This window comes from Peromyscus leucopus, chromosome 19 (genome assembly GCF_004664715.2).
Source record: "Peromyscus leucopus breed LL Stock chromosome 19, UCI_PerLeu_2.1, whole genome shotgun sequence".
In the NCBI taxonomy this organism is placed as follows: domain Eukaryota; kingdom Metazoa; phylum Chordata; class Mammalia; order Rodentia; family Cricetidae; genus Peromyscus; species Peromyscus leucopus.
The window spans coordinates 22,022,258-22,038,922 of NC_051079.1; the positions used below are offsets into that span (position 1 = coordinate 22,022,258).

The 16,665-nt window shown below is 55.2% G+C and overlaps 1 protein-coding gene across 24 annotated transcripts in view; it reads left to right on the forward strand.

Moving 5' to 3' along the window:
- Bin1 (bridging integrator 1) overlaps positions 1-15,633 on the forward strand; it is a 60,569-nt gene extending 44,936 nt beyond the window's left edge. For 3 of the 24 annotated variants that reach the window (XM_037197032.1, XM_037197034.1, XM_037197033.1), the window contains 11 exons: positions 819-901; positions 2,296-2,340; positions 4,020-4,167; positions 5,405-5,533; positions 8,929-9,036; positions 9,442-9,465; positions 11,022-11,129; positions 12,038-12,109; positions 12,363-12,473; positions 12,701-12,802; positions 15,023-15,632. In XM_037197032.1, the coding sequence (XP_037052927.1) occupies positions 819-901; positions 2,296-2,340; positions 4,020-4,167; positions 5,405-5,533; positions 8,929-9,036; positions 9,442-9,465; positions 11,022-11,129; positions 12,038-12,109; positions 12,363-12,473; positions 12,701-12,802; positions 15,023-15,130 (1,038 nt within the window). In that variant the 3' untranslated portion in view covers positions 15,131-15,632. Of the gene's footprint in view, positions 1-818; positions 902-2,295; positions 2,341-4,019; positions 4,168-5,404; positions 5,534-8,928; positions 9,037-9,441; positions 9,466-11,021; positions 11,130-12,037; positions 12,110-12,362; positions 12,474-12,700; positions 12,803-15,022 lie in introns of all 24 variants that reach the window. The other 21 variants (XM_037197040.1, XM_037197038.1, XM_028867058.2 and 18 more) reach the window with 16 other exon arrangements.
- The last annotated feature ends 1,032 nt before the right edge of the window (positions 15,634-16,665 follow it).

The window sequence follows — 16,665 nt, forward strand, 5'->3', positions numbered from 1 at the left end:
AGAGAATCGACTCTGCAGAGTTGTCCTCAGTAATAAACACATACGTGGAAAAAAAAAAATCAAAACCTTTCTGCAAAGTTAGTCCAAGGCACAGAAGGCAGAATGATGTATAAGTAAGAGAAAAATTTCAGCCCTTCCTAGTGGCCAGAGCAAAAAGAGAAATGATATCAGTGATGAGAACCACGGTCCTCTTACCTTTTGGAGGAATTTCTGGAAGTAGGTAGGTAGGATGGTTTAGAAGCTTCTTGGCAAGATGACTTTAATAACTAGGATTAACAAACATTAAATCTGCAATCTGCAGAAATGAGTTTTAAGAAATAGAATGTTGAAGTGCCTTGTGCTTGACATCCAGCAAGTAGGGAGACTAGGTAAGAAAATTGGAAGGCTGAGGCCTGGGCGACTTAGCGAGACCTTGTCTCACACTAAAATGGACAAAGAGCTGGGGACGTGGCCTGGTAGTAGAACATCTGCCTACCACATGCAAAGCCTTTGGTTCAATCAACATCAGACAAGCTCTCCTTTTCTCCAGCTGGGGAAAAGTGAAACAGTAGACTCCTGTGTGGCATTTGGGATGTCCGTTTAAGGAGCCAGAGCAAAAAGGTGGCCCTCAGAAACGGTAGCTGTCAACAATACAGCTCATGTCCCCTGATTTCCGGGCTGTCGGTTGTCTGGGGTTCATGGTGCTGGTTTCCTCTTCCGTGGATGGGGGCAGAGGAGCTTGCTCCTGGTGGAGGCAGGGGCCGCAGTGAGGAGATGGAGGAATTCCTGCAGAAGGTGCGATTGTCCCAGCCTGCTTCTGTTCGCCCTTCTTCCCACAGCTCAACCAGAACCTCAACGACGTCCTGGTCAGCCTAGAGAAGCAGCATGGGAGCAATACCTTCACAGTCAAGGCCCAGCCCAGGTGGGTGAAGGCAGGGAGGGCGAGGTCCCTGGGGCCCTGTGACTTGATGGTAGGCACTAGGGGCAGCCTCTTCCTGAGACTCTCTCTCTCTCTCGTCCTCCTTGGTCCCCATGGGTTGGACCCTGGGCCTCTAGGAACCTCCCCAGCCCTGCCTCCTGGCATCAGGAAGCGGCACCTGTATGTAGTCCTGTTCTGTGGAGGAAGGAATGTGGCTGGGAGCCTGCAGACCCCGGGGCCTTTGTAGAGTAGAGGACAGGGCTTGGTTGTTGACCGAAGGCTGCGGTTCCTGGTGGACCAGCCTTCCTGCCTCCTGCTCAAGGTGAGGGCCAAGGATGGGGGCAGTGCCTTGGTGCTTTGTCCTTTGCTGACTTCCCCCGGCAGCTGCTAGGGGATCCTGTCCCCTGAGGAAGAGGGGAGGCAGCAGAGACAACCTGGAGTCTGGTATTGCATCCCTTCGTGTGTGTGTGTGTGTGTGTGTGTGTGTGTGTGTGTGTGTGTGTGTGTGTGAGAGAGAGAGAGAGAGAGAGAGAGAGAGAGAGAGAGGGAGAGGGAGAGGGAGAGGGAGAGGGAGAGAGGGAGGTGGGGGGTATCGATCGCGTGTGTTTGTGTAAGTTTGAGTGAGTGCAAACCGTGCACCATGTAGAGTGCACTGTAAGCATCAACCCACGTGCCCGCAAGGGCTCTGATTCTTGGGTAACTGGTCTGCTGCCCAGAACTTCGGAGCATTTCAGTGAACAGTCTTACTCCTTTCTCTCCCCCTGAAAATAAAACGTGCAGTTGACAGAGAGGAGTCTGCAGGTGTCCCAGGGAGCACGGGGGAGGGAAGGAAGGGGGGAAAGGAGGGTAGATATGAGCCTGTAGTCCCTTTAGAAAGACCTTACCCAGTTGGAAAGATTGTGGGGCCCAGGCTGGGGGAGCAGGTCCTTGTCCACACTCACCACTAAGGTTGCCCATCTGTGCCCCACCCTGGCATCCTGTAGCCTTCCAGGATCTGTCAGCAACTGCACTTGGGCAGGCAGGGAGGGGCACAGGACCGACGACGGGAGGAGCATGGGGCGCAGATGGAGGGCGGGGGCAGGTCCTGGGAGGGGAGGCTAGGAGAGATGGAGGCAGCAGGAGCAGGCTGAGGGTAGCGGGGAGCTCCTGGGGAGAGGCAGAGAGAGGAAGGTCGAGAACAGGCAGAGTTCAGGGGCAGGCTGAGGGCAGCGTGGGAAGGTCCAGAACAGGCTGAAAGGTCAGAGGTGGGTTGCATGGGGCAGACTAAGGTCAGGTGGGGCAGGTAGAGGGCAGGCCATTTCTTAGAGGCCCCTGAGCCAGAAACGAGGGTGGAAGAGGAAGGCCTAGTTCCCAATGGCTCCTCCAAACGAAGCATCCACACCCCACCATCCCCGCAGAAAGAAAACTAAACTGTTCTCACGGCTGCGCAGAAAGAAGAACAGGTACCCCCGTTGAGTGCAGTGCCCTGGGCCGCTGGGTCCCCGCCCTGACTGCGCATGCGCCTTGTGACCTGTGCCCTGCTGCGGGGCCCACTAACCCCTAACCTGCCCGTGTGTCCTGTTGCTTGGGGACATGTGTCAGGAGGGGATGGAGGGCCTGGGATACCAGGGAGGTAGGAGGTACAGGGCAAGGGGGTTTGAGGGTTAGTGTAGTGGACACCCATTGCTGCTGGTCACCAGCGAAGGTGGAAAAGACACTGAGCAGGGACAAGGAGCCACACAGTGAAAAACATCCCCATGTACACTGTATTCTACATTGTTGTTTTTTTATTTTTATTTATTTATTTATTTTTATTTTTATTTTTTTTGGTTTTTCGAGACAGAGTTTCTCTGTATAGTTTTGGTGCCCGTCCTGGATCTCTGCTCTGTAGACCAGGCTGGTCTCGAACTCACAGAGATCCCCCTGCCTCTGCCTCCCGAGTGCTGGGATTAAAGGTGTGCACCACCGCTGCCTGGCCTGTTATGTATTCTTTAGGGAGGCAAGTGCCCCCCCATAAAACAAGGCCGCCTCAGACCAGGCATCTGGGGTACCAGTCTAGTGTTCCTTCTGGAATGTCTGGATCTTCACATGTCCACACCATAGCTGATTGTTTCAAGTGGCTCTTGAGCAGCTGAAATGTGTCCATTGTGATCCTGGAAGCTGAGACGGTAATGCTAATTTATTTCAATTAAGTAGACGTGTGGTGGCTGGTACCCGCTGCGGTTCGAAAACACCAGTGGACCCCCTGTCCCTGCATGTCCAGGAGCCCCACGGCGTATCCCTGACCCTTCCTGTTCCCGAGTGGACCCTGCTGCTCACTTTGCCCTCTCTCAACTGCCACTTCTCTGCAGTGAGGCCACCAGCGTCGGTTCATGCCAGCCCTGCCTGGGGACGCTTCTCCAGGGTGTGCACTAAGTTCAGGAACCGTGGCAAGGAAAGTGTAGCGGGTAGCGAGGGCTCCTGGGCTGTGGTCAGATCTGTGCAGATGGGCAGAGGCAGGTGGGAAGGTCGTGCAGAGGTCGGTGGAGCAGGTCAGGGATAGGCTGAGTGGGCAGGCCACTGCCTGATGAGAGAGACTCACATTGCCTCTAGGATGTCTGGCTTGCTTGTGCTGTGGACATTGGGCATTTAGGCATATTTGGGGAAGAGACTTGTGATCACTGGTGCACCCCTGATTTGGAGACAAGCCCCCTATGAGCCACACAGGAGCGTGCACTGTTCCTTTCACTTCCAATCTCTACATGCACTCATTTCCAGAAAGGGATTCACAGGGGTTCCACCGGACACAGATCAGCACACAATTTCTTTTTACATGTGAATCCATGGGGCTCAACGTGCATGCACAGTTTTGCACACAGGACCCTGGGGCTCACATGTGGATGCACAGTTTTGCACACAGGACCATGAGGTTCACTCATGCACACAACTCCACATGTGGATCCCAGGGTCTCACATACGTACACAGTTTTACATGCAGATCCATGGGCCTCACACATGCATACACAGCTCCACATGTGGATCCACGGAGTTCACGAATACACACATGTAATTCCCCATGGACACCCACAGGGTGCTCACATACTGCTCCGTGTCTTCTAGCACTTTGTCCTACTGATACCACTCTCTTTCTGTCCTTCTATAGTGACAATGTACCTGAGAAAGGGAACAAGAGCCCGTCACCTCCTCCAGATGGCTCCCCTGCTGCTACCCCTGAGATCAGAGTGAATCACGAACCAGAGCCAGCCAGTGGGGCCTCACCTGGGGCCACCATCCCCAAATCCCCATCTCAGGTAGGCATGCCTGTTGTCTCTTCCTCTGCTTTTATCTCCTCCCCTTTCTCCGTCATCCCCAGCCTGGGGCCAAACAGGGTGTGAGCCTGAGGCTCCGCTCCATGGAGGACTGGTTCTGACCTCAGTCTGCATGGGCTCCACTGAACCTAGACTTTCTCAGTGGCTCTGGTCTACTTGACAATAGTATTTGTAAACATTCCCATCCATAGACGTGCGCACCTTCCCTGTCCCGACTCCTTGTCCCGTTTCCTTGACTCTTAACTTTTCTCCCTTCCTAGATAGTTGCTCTGGCTGTCCAGCCCCTGAGTATCCAGTGTCTCTCCAGACTCAGGATGTCTTGCCCTTTCTCTGGCAGGGACTGAGAGAAGAACCTATTAGATGGTCTCACAGGACCATCAAAGGAACAGAGAGTGGGCTCCGTGAGGCAAGGTGGGGGTGGCGCAGAGGGGACAGGTGTCTCCATCCTGTCCTGTTCCATCACGCCCTCTGGGTTCCTGCAGAGGTCCCGGGAGCTAGCAGCTGGGTGGGATTGAAAGGACTGAGTCCTCTTGTTCCTGTTCATAGGAAATTAGGACAGTGAGTCCAAGAGTGGTTCTGAGAACCCACACCTGAACAGTGTACTGCCATTGGTGAGCTAGGATCCCAGGCCAGTGCTGGCCACACTTCTGTTCACTGGGTCTTTTTCACTGCCCTGGGCAAATGGGTAGGAAGGCAAGGTTAGGGCAGTCCTTCACCTGGTCTGCATATGTGTGGTCCTTGTGGGGACCTAGTTCGGGCTGGCTTCCGTACGGATAGCCTGAGCCAGAGCTGGAGCTCCTTTTGGGGGGCCCCAGCCTAGGGAAGAGGAGGTAAGGTCTGTGGGAGGGCAGAGATGGGCAGGGGAGGGGGCCTTTAACTCAAGTTCCCTCCTGGTTGGGTAGGGCAGACCTAGTGGCCTATGGGAACGTGTCAGGGGTTGAGACCCGCTGACCCACCCGCTCTGCCTTTGTTTACCCCCTTTGCTTCTGTCCCCTCCCCCTCCCCCTTTCTTTTTGCACAGTGGTTTTGGACCTCCAGTCTTGGTCTCTTCCCTTGGGGTGGCCTGTCATCTTGGTGTCTGTTTGGGGGAGCAGTGACTTGTTTGCTCCCCTCGGTGGCCTGGGAGTGACTGACTAACGTAACCACGGCTTTGTCTCTGTCTCCCCGTGCCCTGCCACGCCTGCCCTGCCTGCCACGCTCCCCCCTTGCTGGCCCACAGCTCCGGAAAGGCCCACCCGTCCCTCCGCCTCCCAAACACACCCCATCCAAGGAGATGAAGCAGGAGCAGATTCTCAGCCTTTTTGATGACGCATTTGTCCCTGAGATCAGCGTGACCACCCCCTCCCAGGTCAGCCGTGTCCACCGCGGCCCAGTCTTCTCCCTTTCCCTCACTCTTTCTCTCACAGCGTGCATGGCCTTCCATCCTCCACCCTGAATGCTAAGCTTCTCTCGAGAGTCAAGAATTTGGCTGGAGAGATGGGCTGGAGCCTCCATCTTTGATCTGTGCATCTCTCCTCTTCCATCATCATCCATCATCCATCCTACCCATCCGAGCATGCACCATGGCTAGATAAAGGGACGTGATAGTGACAGATCTTCCCTGTTTCTTGTGGCGGTGGTCAGCTTGGCAGTCACCTCACAGTGACTGATGCTGTCCTGGGGACATGGAGTGGTTGGGCAGCCATGGGGCATTCCCTGGTGCAGATGACATTTGCCTGGGAAGGATTCACAGACGTGGCTTAAGTTAGAGATATCAGAACTAGGCCGGAAGGGAGAAGACCCAGACTCTCTAAGTGGGGCAGGTGGCCGGCAATGGTAAGCATCAGGCAGAGCCCTGCTGCATACTGTCATGACCAAGGTGCAGAGACTTACCTGTCAGGGCTGCTGTTTGTAAGCGTCATGAAATGCCCACCCTCAGATGGAGATAAAGAGAAAGGTGCCTTTTGTGGTGGAAAAACATCTTGTTAAGACTGGAGTAGGCTGACACACCGTCAGACCAGCCTAGGGTGATCAGCTTCCTGTTCCAAACTGGCCTTAAGCCTTCTAGCCTTCCATGCAAGGCTTCACTTTTGAGGCGGTGGCTAGTCTAGACCCTGGGGGGCTTGGCCAGAGCCCTTCCCAGGTGTGTCTCTAGAGTCTACCTTCCCCGGGATCGTTTGTATAACTCAGCTAGCTAGAGAAGGCGGACAGGGTCTGAGGGTGGGAATGTGGAAGAGGCAGCTTGGCATGGAGAACAGTGGCCACTGCAACAGGAACCTAGAGAGGGCAGGCCTTCAGCTCCCGTGGAAGGACTACCTGGTGGAGCCAAAGCCACGCTGTGCATGAAAGTAGTACAGAGGCAGGTAGGAATAGGCAGTGTGGGAACGGTGCTGAAAATCTCCAGGCTAGCTTGTTGTGGGCCTACCCTTCCTGAGCATGCCTTGCTAGGCAGGTGACCGGCATATGTTTAAGATGAAAAATAGGGGATATCATGGGAACTAGCAGATGCGGAGTGGAGATAGCATGTGGTGATATATTGTGTACCCTAATAAAATTTACCTGAAGATCAGAGGACAGAACAAGCCACTCGATTAAACATAGAGGCCAGGCAGTGGTGGCATACACCTTTAACCCTAGCTCTCGGGAGGCAGAGATCCATCAGGATCTCTGTGAGTTCAAAGCCACCCTGGACTATATGAGATTGACTCAGTCTAGGAGAGAAACAGAACCAGACAGTGGTGGCATGCACCTTTAATCCCAGCACTTGAGATCTCATGCCTTTGCTTGGGAAGCACACATGCCTTTACTCCCAGGAAGCAATATGGCAGGGTGGAGAAAGGTATATAAGGTGTGAGGAGACAGGAACTAAAGTCTTTCGGCTGAGGAAAGCTTTTCAGGCTTTTTTTTTTTTTAGGGGTCCTAGAGGTAAGAGGTGGCTTGTTCCTTTGTCTTTCTGACCTTTCATTATTCACCCCAATTTCTGGCTCCAGGTTCTTTATATAAAAAGGACCATTTAGCAATTCGTGTTACCATGGCGTATCTACTTTCGCGTACCGGTCTTGTTTGGTTTTCAAATGCACCCCGTTTACCTGGGGAGGGACCTGATGTAGAGCTTACCATGGTCATGTGTCAGAGGGAGCCAGAGACTGGCCCACCAGACTCCATGTGTCCCCCCATGTCATCGCATGCCTTGCTCGCTGCTGCTGCTGCTCCTCATGTCCATCTGCAGGGAGCCGGGGCTACCCGTCAGCCCGGGGGTTGAGGGGGTGGGGGGAGAGGAGAGCACTTTGGGCGGGATCGCATGAGTGGGGGCGGGCTCATGTTGTCATGGTGCTGGTGCCAACAGGCTGCCTGGTGTGATGTGGTGAGCAGTCTGCATCCGTTCCGCGACTTGGTCTTGTGTGGGAAAGAGTCGTTTGCCACAGGCAGGCCTGAGAGAAGAGGGGCAACTCCCCGATAGTGGGCCTCCCCGACAGTACTTCAGGAGTATTGCTGTCTTGGCCTGGGTGACTTTGTGACAGAGGTGCCTGCCTCATGCTGGGTGGGAGGCACCTCAAAGTCTTGGGGCCGTGATGTCTCTAGCTCAGCTTTCAGACAAGACTGGACTGGAAGGAAAGGCAGCTAAGGGTCAACCTGAGGTTACTCGTTCTGGGAAGTGGGTCCACTTGGCCTGGCCCAATTGAAAGGGATCCCCGAGTCTCACGCTGTGTGGGCTCTTAGTGTCCTTGGGACAATAGAGGCTCCTCTGAAGAGCCGCAGGCCACGTCACAGTTCCTAGCTTCTCTTGATTGGGATGGGCATAGGCCTGGGACGCCCTCTCTGAGTTGGGCTCCCATGGAAAGCAAGTGGAGGTCAGAAGTCGCTGGCCTGATCTCACAGATCTGCAACCTCTCTGCCTTCTCCTAAGGGCTGGGGAGGGGGCACGCTGAGCCATATCCCTGCTTGGACCGGGCGAAGTCTTCCATAGCTCTGAGGAGGAAGCCCACAAGCACAAAAAGATCGCAGCTCCTTTAAGGCAGCTAAGTCAGCGCGTCCCCCGGGAACCCAGCCTTGGAAACCTAACCTGGTCAGCTGCTACTGACTTGTTCCAGGGTCTCCCTCGAGGGTCTGGAGAGAGGCACCTCCCATGATGTGCTAGCCTGGGGTCCATTGGAGCTTTATATTATTGGTAGAGTACTGGCTGCATGTGTACTGCTGGGCTGCAGCCGGGTGCCCCAAAAGGGAATCTGGAGGTATCTGGGGGTGTGGTCCATAGTGGTAATGCGGGTACCCCCAAGCTCCCTAGCATTGGGATCCCACACTGAAGATGCCCTTGAGGCATGTATAGAGATGGATGGCAGGCTGGGGTGTCCCAGAGAGTGGCTTGGCTGGGTGCCAGCGTGAATTCTTTGATATGGGGGCCTCTTGGTTGGGAGACTGAGGTGGGCGCGTCCAGCCCAGGCCACAGCCTTGTGCTGTTCTTGATACACAGGGGGCAAAGTTTGGTGAGCTCGTGGGGGCAAAGGGCAGAAGAGGAGATGAGAGTGACCTGGTCTTGGCTGGATGCTGGCCCTAGTGGGGGGGGTCGGGTATCTTCATGGAGGTCGGAGCCTGTGCTAGTTTGTGTAGTTGTGGTCAGTACTTTTTCGTGTGTGTGTGTGTGTGTGTGTGTGTGTGTGTGTGTGTGTGTGTGTGTGTGTTATGTGAATTGGTTTTTCTCTGTGTGCACAAGGCTTAGGCTCAGTCTCTTACTAACGGCTTTCTCCCTCTGCTGTTGTCGCCAAGTTTGAGGCCCCCGGGCCTTTCTCAGAGCAGGCCAGTCTACTAGACCTGGACTTCGACCCCCTCCCGCCAGTGGCAAGCCCTGTGAAGGCACCCACACCCTCTGGCCAGGTTGGTTGTGCCCACCAATGCCCGTGGCCCATCAGCCTCAGGACCAGGTCTTGTGCTTGTGTGAGCCACAGACTCAGGTCTTTGGGGGAGAGGGCACAGGTCACTCGGCCTTTTGCCCAGTGTCCTAGCCCCTGGTCCTCTTACCTCCTTTGGATGTAGGGCAGAGTAGATGTGGGCTACCTGGGCTACTCTCACTCAAGACATGTCCCACAACCTCTGGTCACTCCAGCACCTTACCCCTTCATTAGCCACTCTGTGGGCCTCCCTGAGCTGAGATCGGAAGCCTTCAGAGACCAGCTTGGAGCCTGCTGGGTTGGGGTGCGGGTGGGGTCCCTGGGTCTGCTTGCTCCCCTGTCTCTAACCTCTGTACTGACTCTGTCCTTTTCCCATTACTGCTGCCCTCAGCCAATCCCATGGGACCTCTGGGAGGTAAGCTGCGCACTTGCTCCGCGTCACACCCCTGGGGGGCTGTTTCTTCGTGTGTGAAGGCCCACTCACCCCTCCACCCATCTGCATACGGCACACTCGCTTATCCGTGCTCATATGCGCAGGGGGCCACTAAGACTCCATCCCTTCATCAGGACCACAGGAATGGGCTCCTTGGTAACTCAAGATGGTACCTACAAGCCGGGCGTTGGTGGCGCACGCCTTTAATCCCAGCACTCGGGAGGCAGAGCCAGGTGGATCTCTGTGAGTTCGAGGCCAGCCTGGGCTACCAAGTGAGCTCCAGGAAAGGCGCAAAGCTACACAGAGAAACCCTGTCTCGAAAAACCAAAAAAAAAAAAAAAAAAGATGGTACCTACATTGGTTAGATTTCAGGTCTTGCTGGTGTTTACCTTGACAAGTAGCCAGTAGGTCATCTAGAATAGTCAAGGAGTCCTAATTACAAGGCAGTATTAGGAAGCTGTTTTTCTGGGGACCCACCGCTGGGAGTCCTGGGCATGGGGATTCAGAGACTCGGAGAGACTTAGAGACTCACACTTGGAATGTGCCTAGCATTTGGTTATAATAAAACCTGGGTTCCAGGACACAGTCTGGCAAGGGCCAGTTAGTGTGGCAGGTGCTGTGGGGCCACACACCAGCCAGGACTCTGGGGGCTCAAAAGTTTTTGTAAAAGAGCTTCATTCTGCTAAGTGCTAGCTGAGTTCGATTCTCAATACTCAGGTAAAAATCCCAGGCATCGGGCTGGAGAGAGGGCTCAGTGGTTAAGAGCACTTACTGCTCTTGCTGGGTTCTAGTCCTAGGACCCACGGTAGGTGGTGTACAACTGTCAATAATTTCAGTCCCAGGGGATCTGATGCCTTCTAGGCTCTGCAGGCCCCTGCACACATGGGGTACATAGACAATTATATGGGTGCACACACATACATGTAAATAAAAGTAATAGATAAATCTTTTAAAAAGATGTCAGGTGTGGAGGTGCAAGCTTGTAGCCCCAGCACTGGGAGGCAGAGATGCGTGTATCACTGGATGCTGCTGGCCAGCCAGCCTAGCTGAAATGGTGAGCGCCAGGTTCAGGGAGAGACCATGTCTCAAAAAAGCCAAGTATATAGTGACTGAAGAGACATAAGAGATGAACCTCTGGCCTTCACACACAAGATCACGTATGCCACATATGTGCACACATACACGAAACACACACACACACACACACACACACACACACACACACACTGTCAAGGATTTCTGTAATTGCCAGAGAAATAAGGCTGGAATGGGCTGCCAGGGCCATTCTGACCATTTTGGTAGATGTTATGCTGTGTGGTGGCGTCATACTTGCCTGACCCCTTGAAAGCGGCAGGACCAGAGCAATGGGAGGCAGTTGTCCCCACCAAACTGACCAGGCTGTTACCCTGGGCCACGTCCCTTGTTAATGCTGGCCACTCAAGACCACCCTCTCTTGTCTCCCGCCCTTGTCCAATATGCCCCCTCCCCCCACTCCCTGGCCTTCTCTCCCCTCCCCCATCTTGGTGGCTGGTCACTAGTCCACAGAGACTCAAGCTGGCATCCTGCCTTCCGGGGAGCCCAGTTCTGCTGAGGGCACCTTTGCTGTGTCCTGGCCCAGCCAGACGGCCGAGCCAGGGCCTGCCCAAGTAAGTGCCCCCCCCCTGTTCCCATCTGGCTTCTTCCCATCTCTGGGGTGTAGCGTGGACAAAGAGCCAGAGGACAAGACTTGGAGGTCCCGGGATGGTGTCGCTAGGTGGTGGTGCCCAAGGTGGGTGATCACGGCTCATGTCACATCTACCCTCCCCTATTCTCTTACCTGAAGCCGCTGCTTCAGAGTGGGAAGAGAGGGCCGTTTCAGAGGAACTAACAGCTTATTCCGGGCGTTTCCCAGAATTTTTTTGGCTTGTCTTCATCATAACCTTATCAACCAGATACTTTCTTCTTTGTTATATTAGAGGAAGTGGAGGGCAGAAAGGTTGATTAACTATGTTCCAGTGCTCAGAAGTGGCTGAGTCTGAGTGTTGGTAGAGGTTACCCCATGGTGGAGACTTGTCCATGGTCTCCGGTAATGCCCTGGCTCTGATGCTATTACCCATGGAGAAGGCAGCATCCAGGGCTGGAAAAGAGCTACCCGGTGTTCTCTAAGCATGCTTGGTGGGTCCAGGCCATCCAGCAGGCTCCAGCTAACCTGTGAGGGGCCAGTGTGGCTGGCAGAGTGGGCAGGAGGAAGCTGGGTGTTTAGAGGGAAGGGCCTGTGAGGCAGAGGTGGGGGCACCATTCATGGTAGTATGCTTGCCATTCACTGAGGTGTAGACCGTTCTCTACACGCCTGTCCCCTCTGTGTCAGCCAGTATTTTCTCTCTGGTGGCCTCCTGTGCTGGGATCAGCCTGTCCTGCAGGGCGCTGCTGGGTTGGTTGTGTGGGACACATTTCTAGGCCAGCCAGCCAGGCCATTACCGGTGGCTCTCTCGCTTGCCCAATGCCTTCCCATGGTGTGCCCTGGACTTGGCGTTCTGCTCTGCGTCTGATCCCTTGCTGACATTTTATGTTGCAGCCAGCAGAGGCCTCCGAGGTGGTGGGTGGAGCCCAGGAGCCAGGGGAGACAGCGGCCAGTGAAGCAGCCTCCGTAAGACGGCAGGGACCTTGCCCTGTTTTTTCTTCCCCGTTGTCTGTCTGTCCAGCGCTGTCTGTCTGTCTTCTGCCTCTCTGCAGCTTCCCTGTGTTCCTCACCCATGCCGGTGCAGGCCACAGTTCCCTGGAAGAGCACGGGGCAGGGTAGTTTGGCACCGGACATGAACACGTCCCCTTCCCTCCCGTGGCCCTGGCTTTCCCCACCCTGCCGTGGGTGCTGCTGACTCGTCCTCATCCCCTGTCCGCAGAGCTCACTTCCGGCTGTGGTGGTGGAGACCTTTTCAGCAACTGTGAATGGTGCCGTGGAGGGCAGCGGTGGGGCTGGGCGCTTGGACCTGCCCCCGGGCTTCATGTTCAAGGTGAGCTTGGGCGGCTAGCTAACCCGGTATCCTTTGTCCCAGGTGCCTCGGGGGTCACCCTCATTTCCAGGCTAAGACGCTTAGCCCAGGAGCTCCCGTGGCTCCCTCGTAAGGTAGTCTCTGAGTCTCCTTCGTGCTGTAGCTGCCGTATAGAGTAGCGGAAAGAAAAGCCTCCGTCTTTGTGGGCTGGGTGGGGGACGCAGCCCCCTGACATGCTTTCCCAACAGGTGCAGGCCCAGCACGATTACACGGCCACTGACACTGACGAGCTGCAACTCAAAGCTGGCGACGTGGTGCTGGTGATCCCTTTCCAGAACCCGGAGGAGCAGGTGAGCCTGGCATGGTGTGGGAATGTGGGAATTCGGGGGTGCTGCAGCTGCAGCGTTGGGTATGGCCGGTAGGGGGCAGCAGAGGCCCACTGTAGCCGGGCACGGCTAGGCTGCCCTTACCTACGGCTCCCTTTTCTTTCCTCTTTTTTCTGTTGCTTTCCCCCCCTCCTGCTGTCTTTCCCTCCTATTGGTCCCCTCTGTGTCTGTGCCTCTCTTTTTAGCCTGTTGTACTGCACTTCCTTTCTTGCAGCGCTGCCCTGCCAACTTTCAACATCTGAATTCCTTTCTTCTCTTTGCCATGCTCTTGGCCACGAGGCTTGCGTTCCTCCTGCAGGGCTGTTCCTGCCTGCAGTGGCAGAAGCCTAGGCTCGCACCAGCCTTCCGGGCTGGCTCTACTCTGTGTTCTTAGCTGGTCTTCTAGACCCTTCTCACTGCGGCGACTTCCTTGTGTTAGTCAACTTTATAGCAGCAGCACCCTGTTGGACCTGGGCTGTGTGAGTGCTGTGTCCCTCCTCGCTTGTGGCTGACTCCTCTGCCCCAGTGCCGCTGCTGGTATAATGAACCTTCGTGGGGTGCTGGTGGCACCCAGGCAGAGACTGAGCACCATGGCTGGCTCTTGCCCTAAGTAGGTGTGGGCTGAGCTGCAGGGAGCGCCCCACGCTTGAATCTGCTGCAGCAGCGCGCGCGCGTGCGTGCGTGCGTGCGTGCGTGCGTGCGTGTGTGTGTGTGTGTGTGTGTGTGTGTGTGTATGCGTGCACGCATGTGGCATGGTCCATGAGTGGAGGTCAGAGAACAATTCGCAGGGATCTTTCTTTTTCCTCTCATTCCACCAGGTAGGATTCAGGGACCCAGCTCAGGCTGTTTGGCTTGGCGGCAAGCACCTTTATCCACGGAGCCATCTCCCATCCGTTCCCTTTTCAGTGCTGGGTGTTGTACTGAGCCAAGGGCCACGTGCATGCCCTACCACCGCACTGTGCCCCCAGCCCCCTCTTTCAGTTTTTAATCTTGGGGCAGGATCTCACTAAATTGTTCCCAGATGACCTTGAATTCACTCTGTAGTCCAGGCTGGCCTTGAACTTGTAATCCTACTTTCTCAGCCCCCAACCCCTGCCCCCCACCTCCAGAAGGTCTGATTAGAAACTTTTAACTGCTATCACTTCCAGAACTTTCTGGCTGTTTATAGATGTCTGGGGACTTGGGAGGACAGTTGGGGTCCTCTTGGAAGTTGTTAGGGTTTGGGGAACCCAGTTCCAGAGAGACACACAGGCGTCAGAACACCCTCCAGGTTTCTTGGAGTTGATAAAGCAGTGGAGTTGGAAGGGCATTTCAGGGGAAGGAGGGGGAGAAAAAGAAGACGAAAAGAGAGGAGGGGACGGGAAAGGAGGGGAGAGAAGGGAAAGGGAGAAGAGAGAAAGGGAGGGGAGGGGAGAGGAGAGAAAGGGAAGGGAAAGGAGGGGAGAGGAAGTGAGGGGAGGGAGGATGTGTCTCGGATCATCAGCAATCACAACTAGACTGAGCTACTCTGTCAGCTTGTATTTCTGGCTGAGGCGGGTGTTTAGAGTCCCGAGGACTGGATAAGGACTGTGAGGACGAACAGTGGTGTAATTAGTGTGTGAGAGCTATCATTTGCCATGGCCTACAGCTCTTCTCCCTTTAGGACCCCTTCCCAGAACAGGTGAGACTTGGCTCTTGGAAGAGCTATGAGAGGAGACAGGCGGCAGCTGGGTGTGGCCTGTCCTGGTCCTTGGCTGTGGGTGTGGCCTGTCCTGTCCAATGGCTGTGGGTGTGGCCTGTCCTGGCCCTTGACTGTGGGTGTGGCCTGTCCTGGCCCTTGGCTGTGGATGTGGCCTGTCCTGGCCAATGGCTGTGGGTGTGGCCTGTCCTGGCCCTTGGCTGTGGATGTGGCCTGTCCTGGCCAATGGCTGTGGGTGTGGCCTGTCCCGGCCAATGGCTGTGGGTGTGGCCTGTCCTGGCCCTTGGCTGTGGGTGTGGCCTGTCCTGGCCCTCGGCTGTATCTGAAGGGTCTGGCTTATGGGAGGGATGCATTTGCGGGCAGATGGTTATGGGCTGGTACTGAGGACATAGTTGAATGCAGTGCCCAGGCACAGAGGATTCAGAATAGCAAGCAGGCAGGCTGGCTCCTCTCCGGTCTGCTTGGGTCTTAGCGTACTGGAGGGTGGTGTGAGCGAGCCCGTGTGACCCGTGTTCTGTTGGCCGCAGGATGAAGGCTGGCTCATGGGAGTGAAGGAGAGCGACTGGAATGATCACAAAGAGCTGGAGAAATGCCGGGGCGTCTTCCCGGAGAATTTCACCGAGCGGGTGCAGTGACGGCGGCGGCGGAGCCCCTGCAGCCTTCTGGTGTGTGAACACCTTTTCCCAAGAGATGTGTGCTTTCCTTTTCTTTGTTTTTTTCTTCCTCCCTCTTCTGTTTGTTTTTGTTTTGAAACCCTTGAAAAGTGTCGGGAAATTGGGGAGTGCAGACCTAAGCCAAGAGATGTTCCCCCAAAGACGAGGTGGTTTTTCCAAAGAGCCGTCCGGCCCAGTTCAGTGGACTTCTCCAGTGTTCCCGAAGCTGCTGTGTCCTCCTAGTTAGTTCCCGGTGCCCGCATGTTCAGGGCGGGCCGGGGGGCGCAGAGCCACCGCCGCACCTGCCTGACGCTTGGCCGCGCCACCGGGCAGGGCTTGGGGTCCTCTTCTGGCAGCTGCCGTGGGTGGGGCCTGCACACTGGCCCAGCCTGGTCCCGCTCTGCAGACCATCCGTGTGCTGTTTGAAAATAAGCCCTAGTGTTCAAAATGCAGCAAAACAAACAAAACCTGACAAAACCATCCAGGAACAGTGCATGCGTCTTCCTTCGCCTCTGTGGTGTGAGTGCGACCCAGGCCAAGTGAGGCCTTTATGGTTGCCGGTGTCCCCGAGGTACAGGGGGTGGGACACTCTGCATGGATGCCACCTCTGCTAGGCTCAGGGCACATGCTCCGTGGGGTTTCCGCTGGTGGTGGGTTAGAGGTCAAGTGACAGACACGCCCTGGAAACTGTCCTCGGTGACCTCATTTAATACACCTCGGGCATTTAGGGGGTGGACGGAGGGATGCCAGGACAGCACACAGTGGATGAGCGCACCGAGGCCTAAGGAGACAGTGATGATGGCCCACGATGGGACCTCAGACCCTATGGAGAGCCTGAGTCCGCCTGGGAAGAGCCAGGGTAGGAGGTGAACCAGTTCCGTGGTTGCCCCTCTCAGCCCTCTCCCCATGGCCCCTCTGGAGGAAACAGCTCTGGAAACATGTTTGCCTCATGAACAGCTGGGGAAGTTCAGTGTCCGGGACTGCAGAAACAGCCTGGCCTCCAGAGAAGGTCTGCGAGGTTTCAGAATGAAGTCCCTGTGCCTTGCTCTGGGTGACTGGGCTGCTTTGCTGTGGGCTCCACCTTGAGCCAGCTACAAAGTAACACTGTAGGCAGGGGTGCCCACCCTGCAGTCTGTGGGCTGCTAACACCCCAGGATAGCTATGAATGTGACCTGACCCCCCCCAAAAAATCAGAAACTTATTTAAAATTGTAAGATTTTTTTTATTTATTTTATTATTTTATTTTATTTTATTTTATTTTTTTTGGCAATTCAATTTATGGTTCTTGGGTGTGAACTTGGTAGAAGACATCTTTCTTGCCCCAGGGTCAGAAGGTTGGACACACCTGTAGAACACACTCATTTCTCGTCACTTGCCTAGGAAGCTGTAGTGTTCCCCCTTTCCTTTCCCTTAGGGTCCTTGGGTTTGGAGCCCAGACCGGAGCCTGAGATACAGGTGCCCATTGCTGTTACCCGGGGGTATGTAGCCAGGGCCTTTGGTGTGGAAGACTTTGAAAT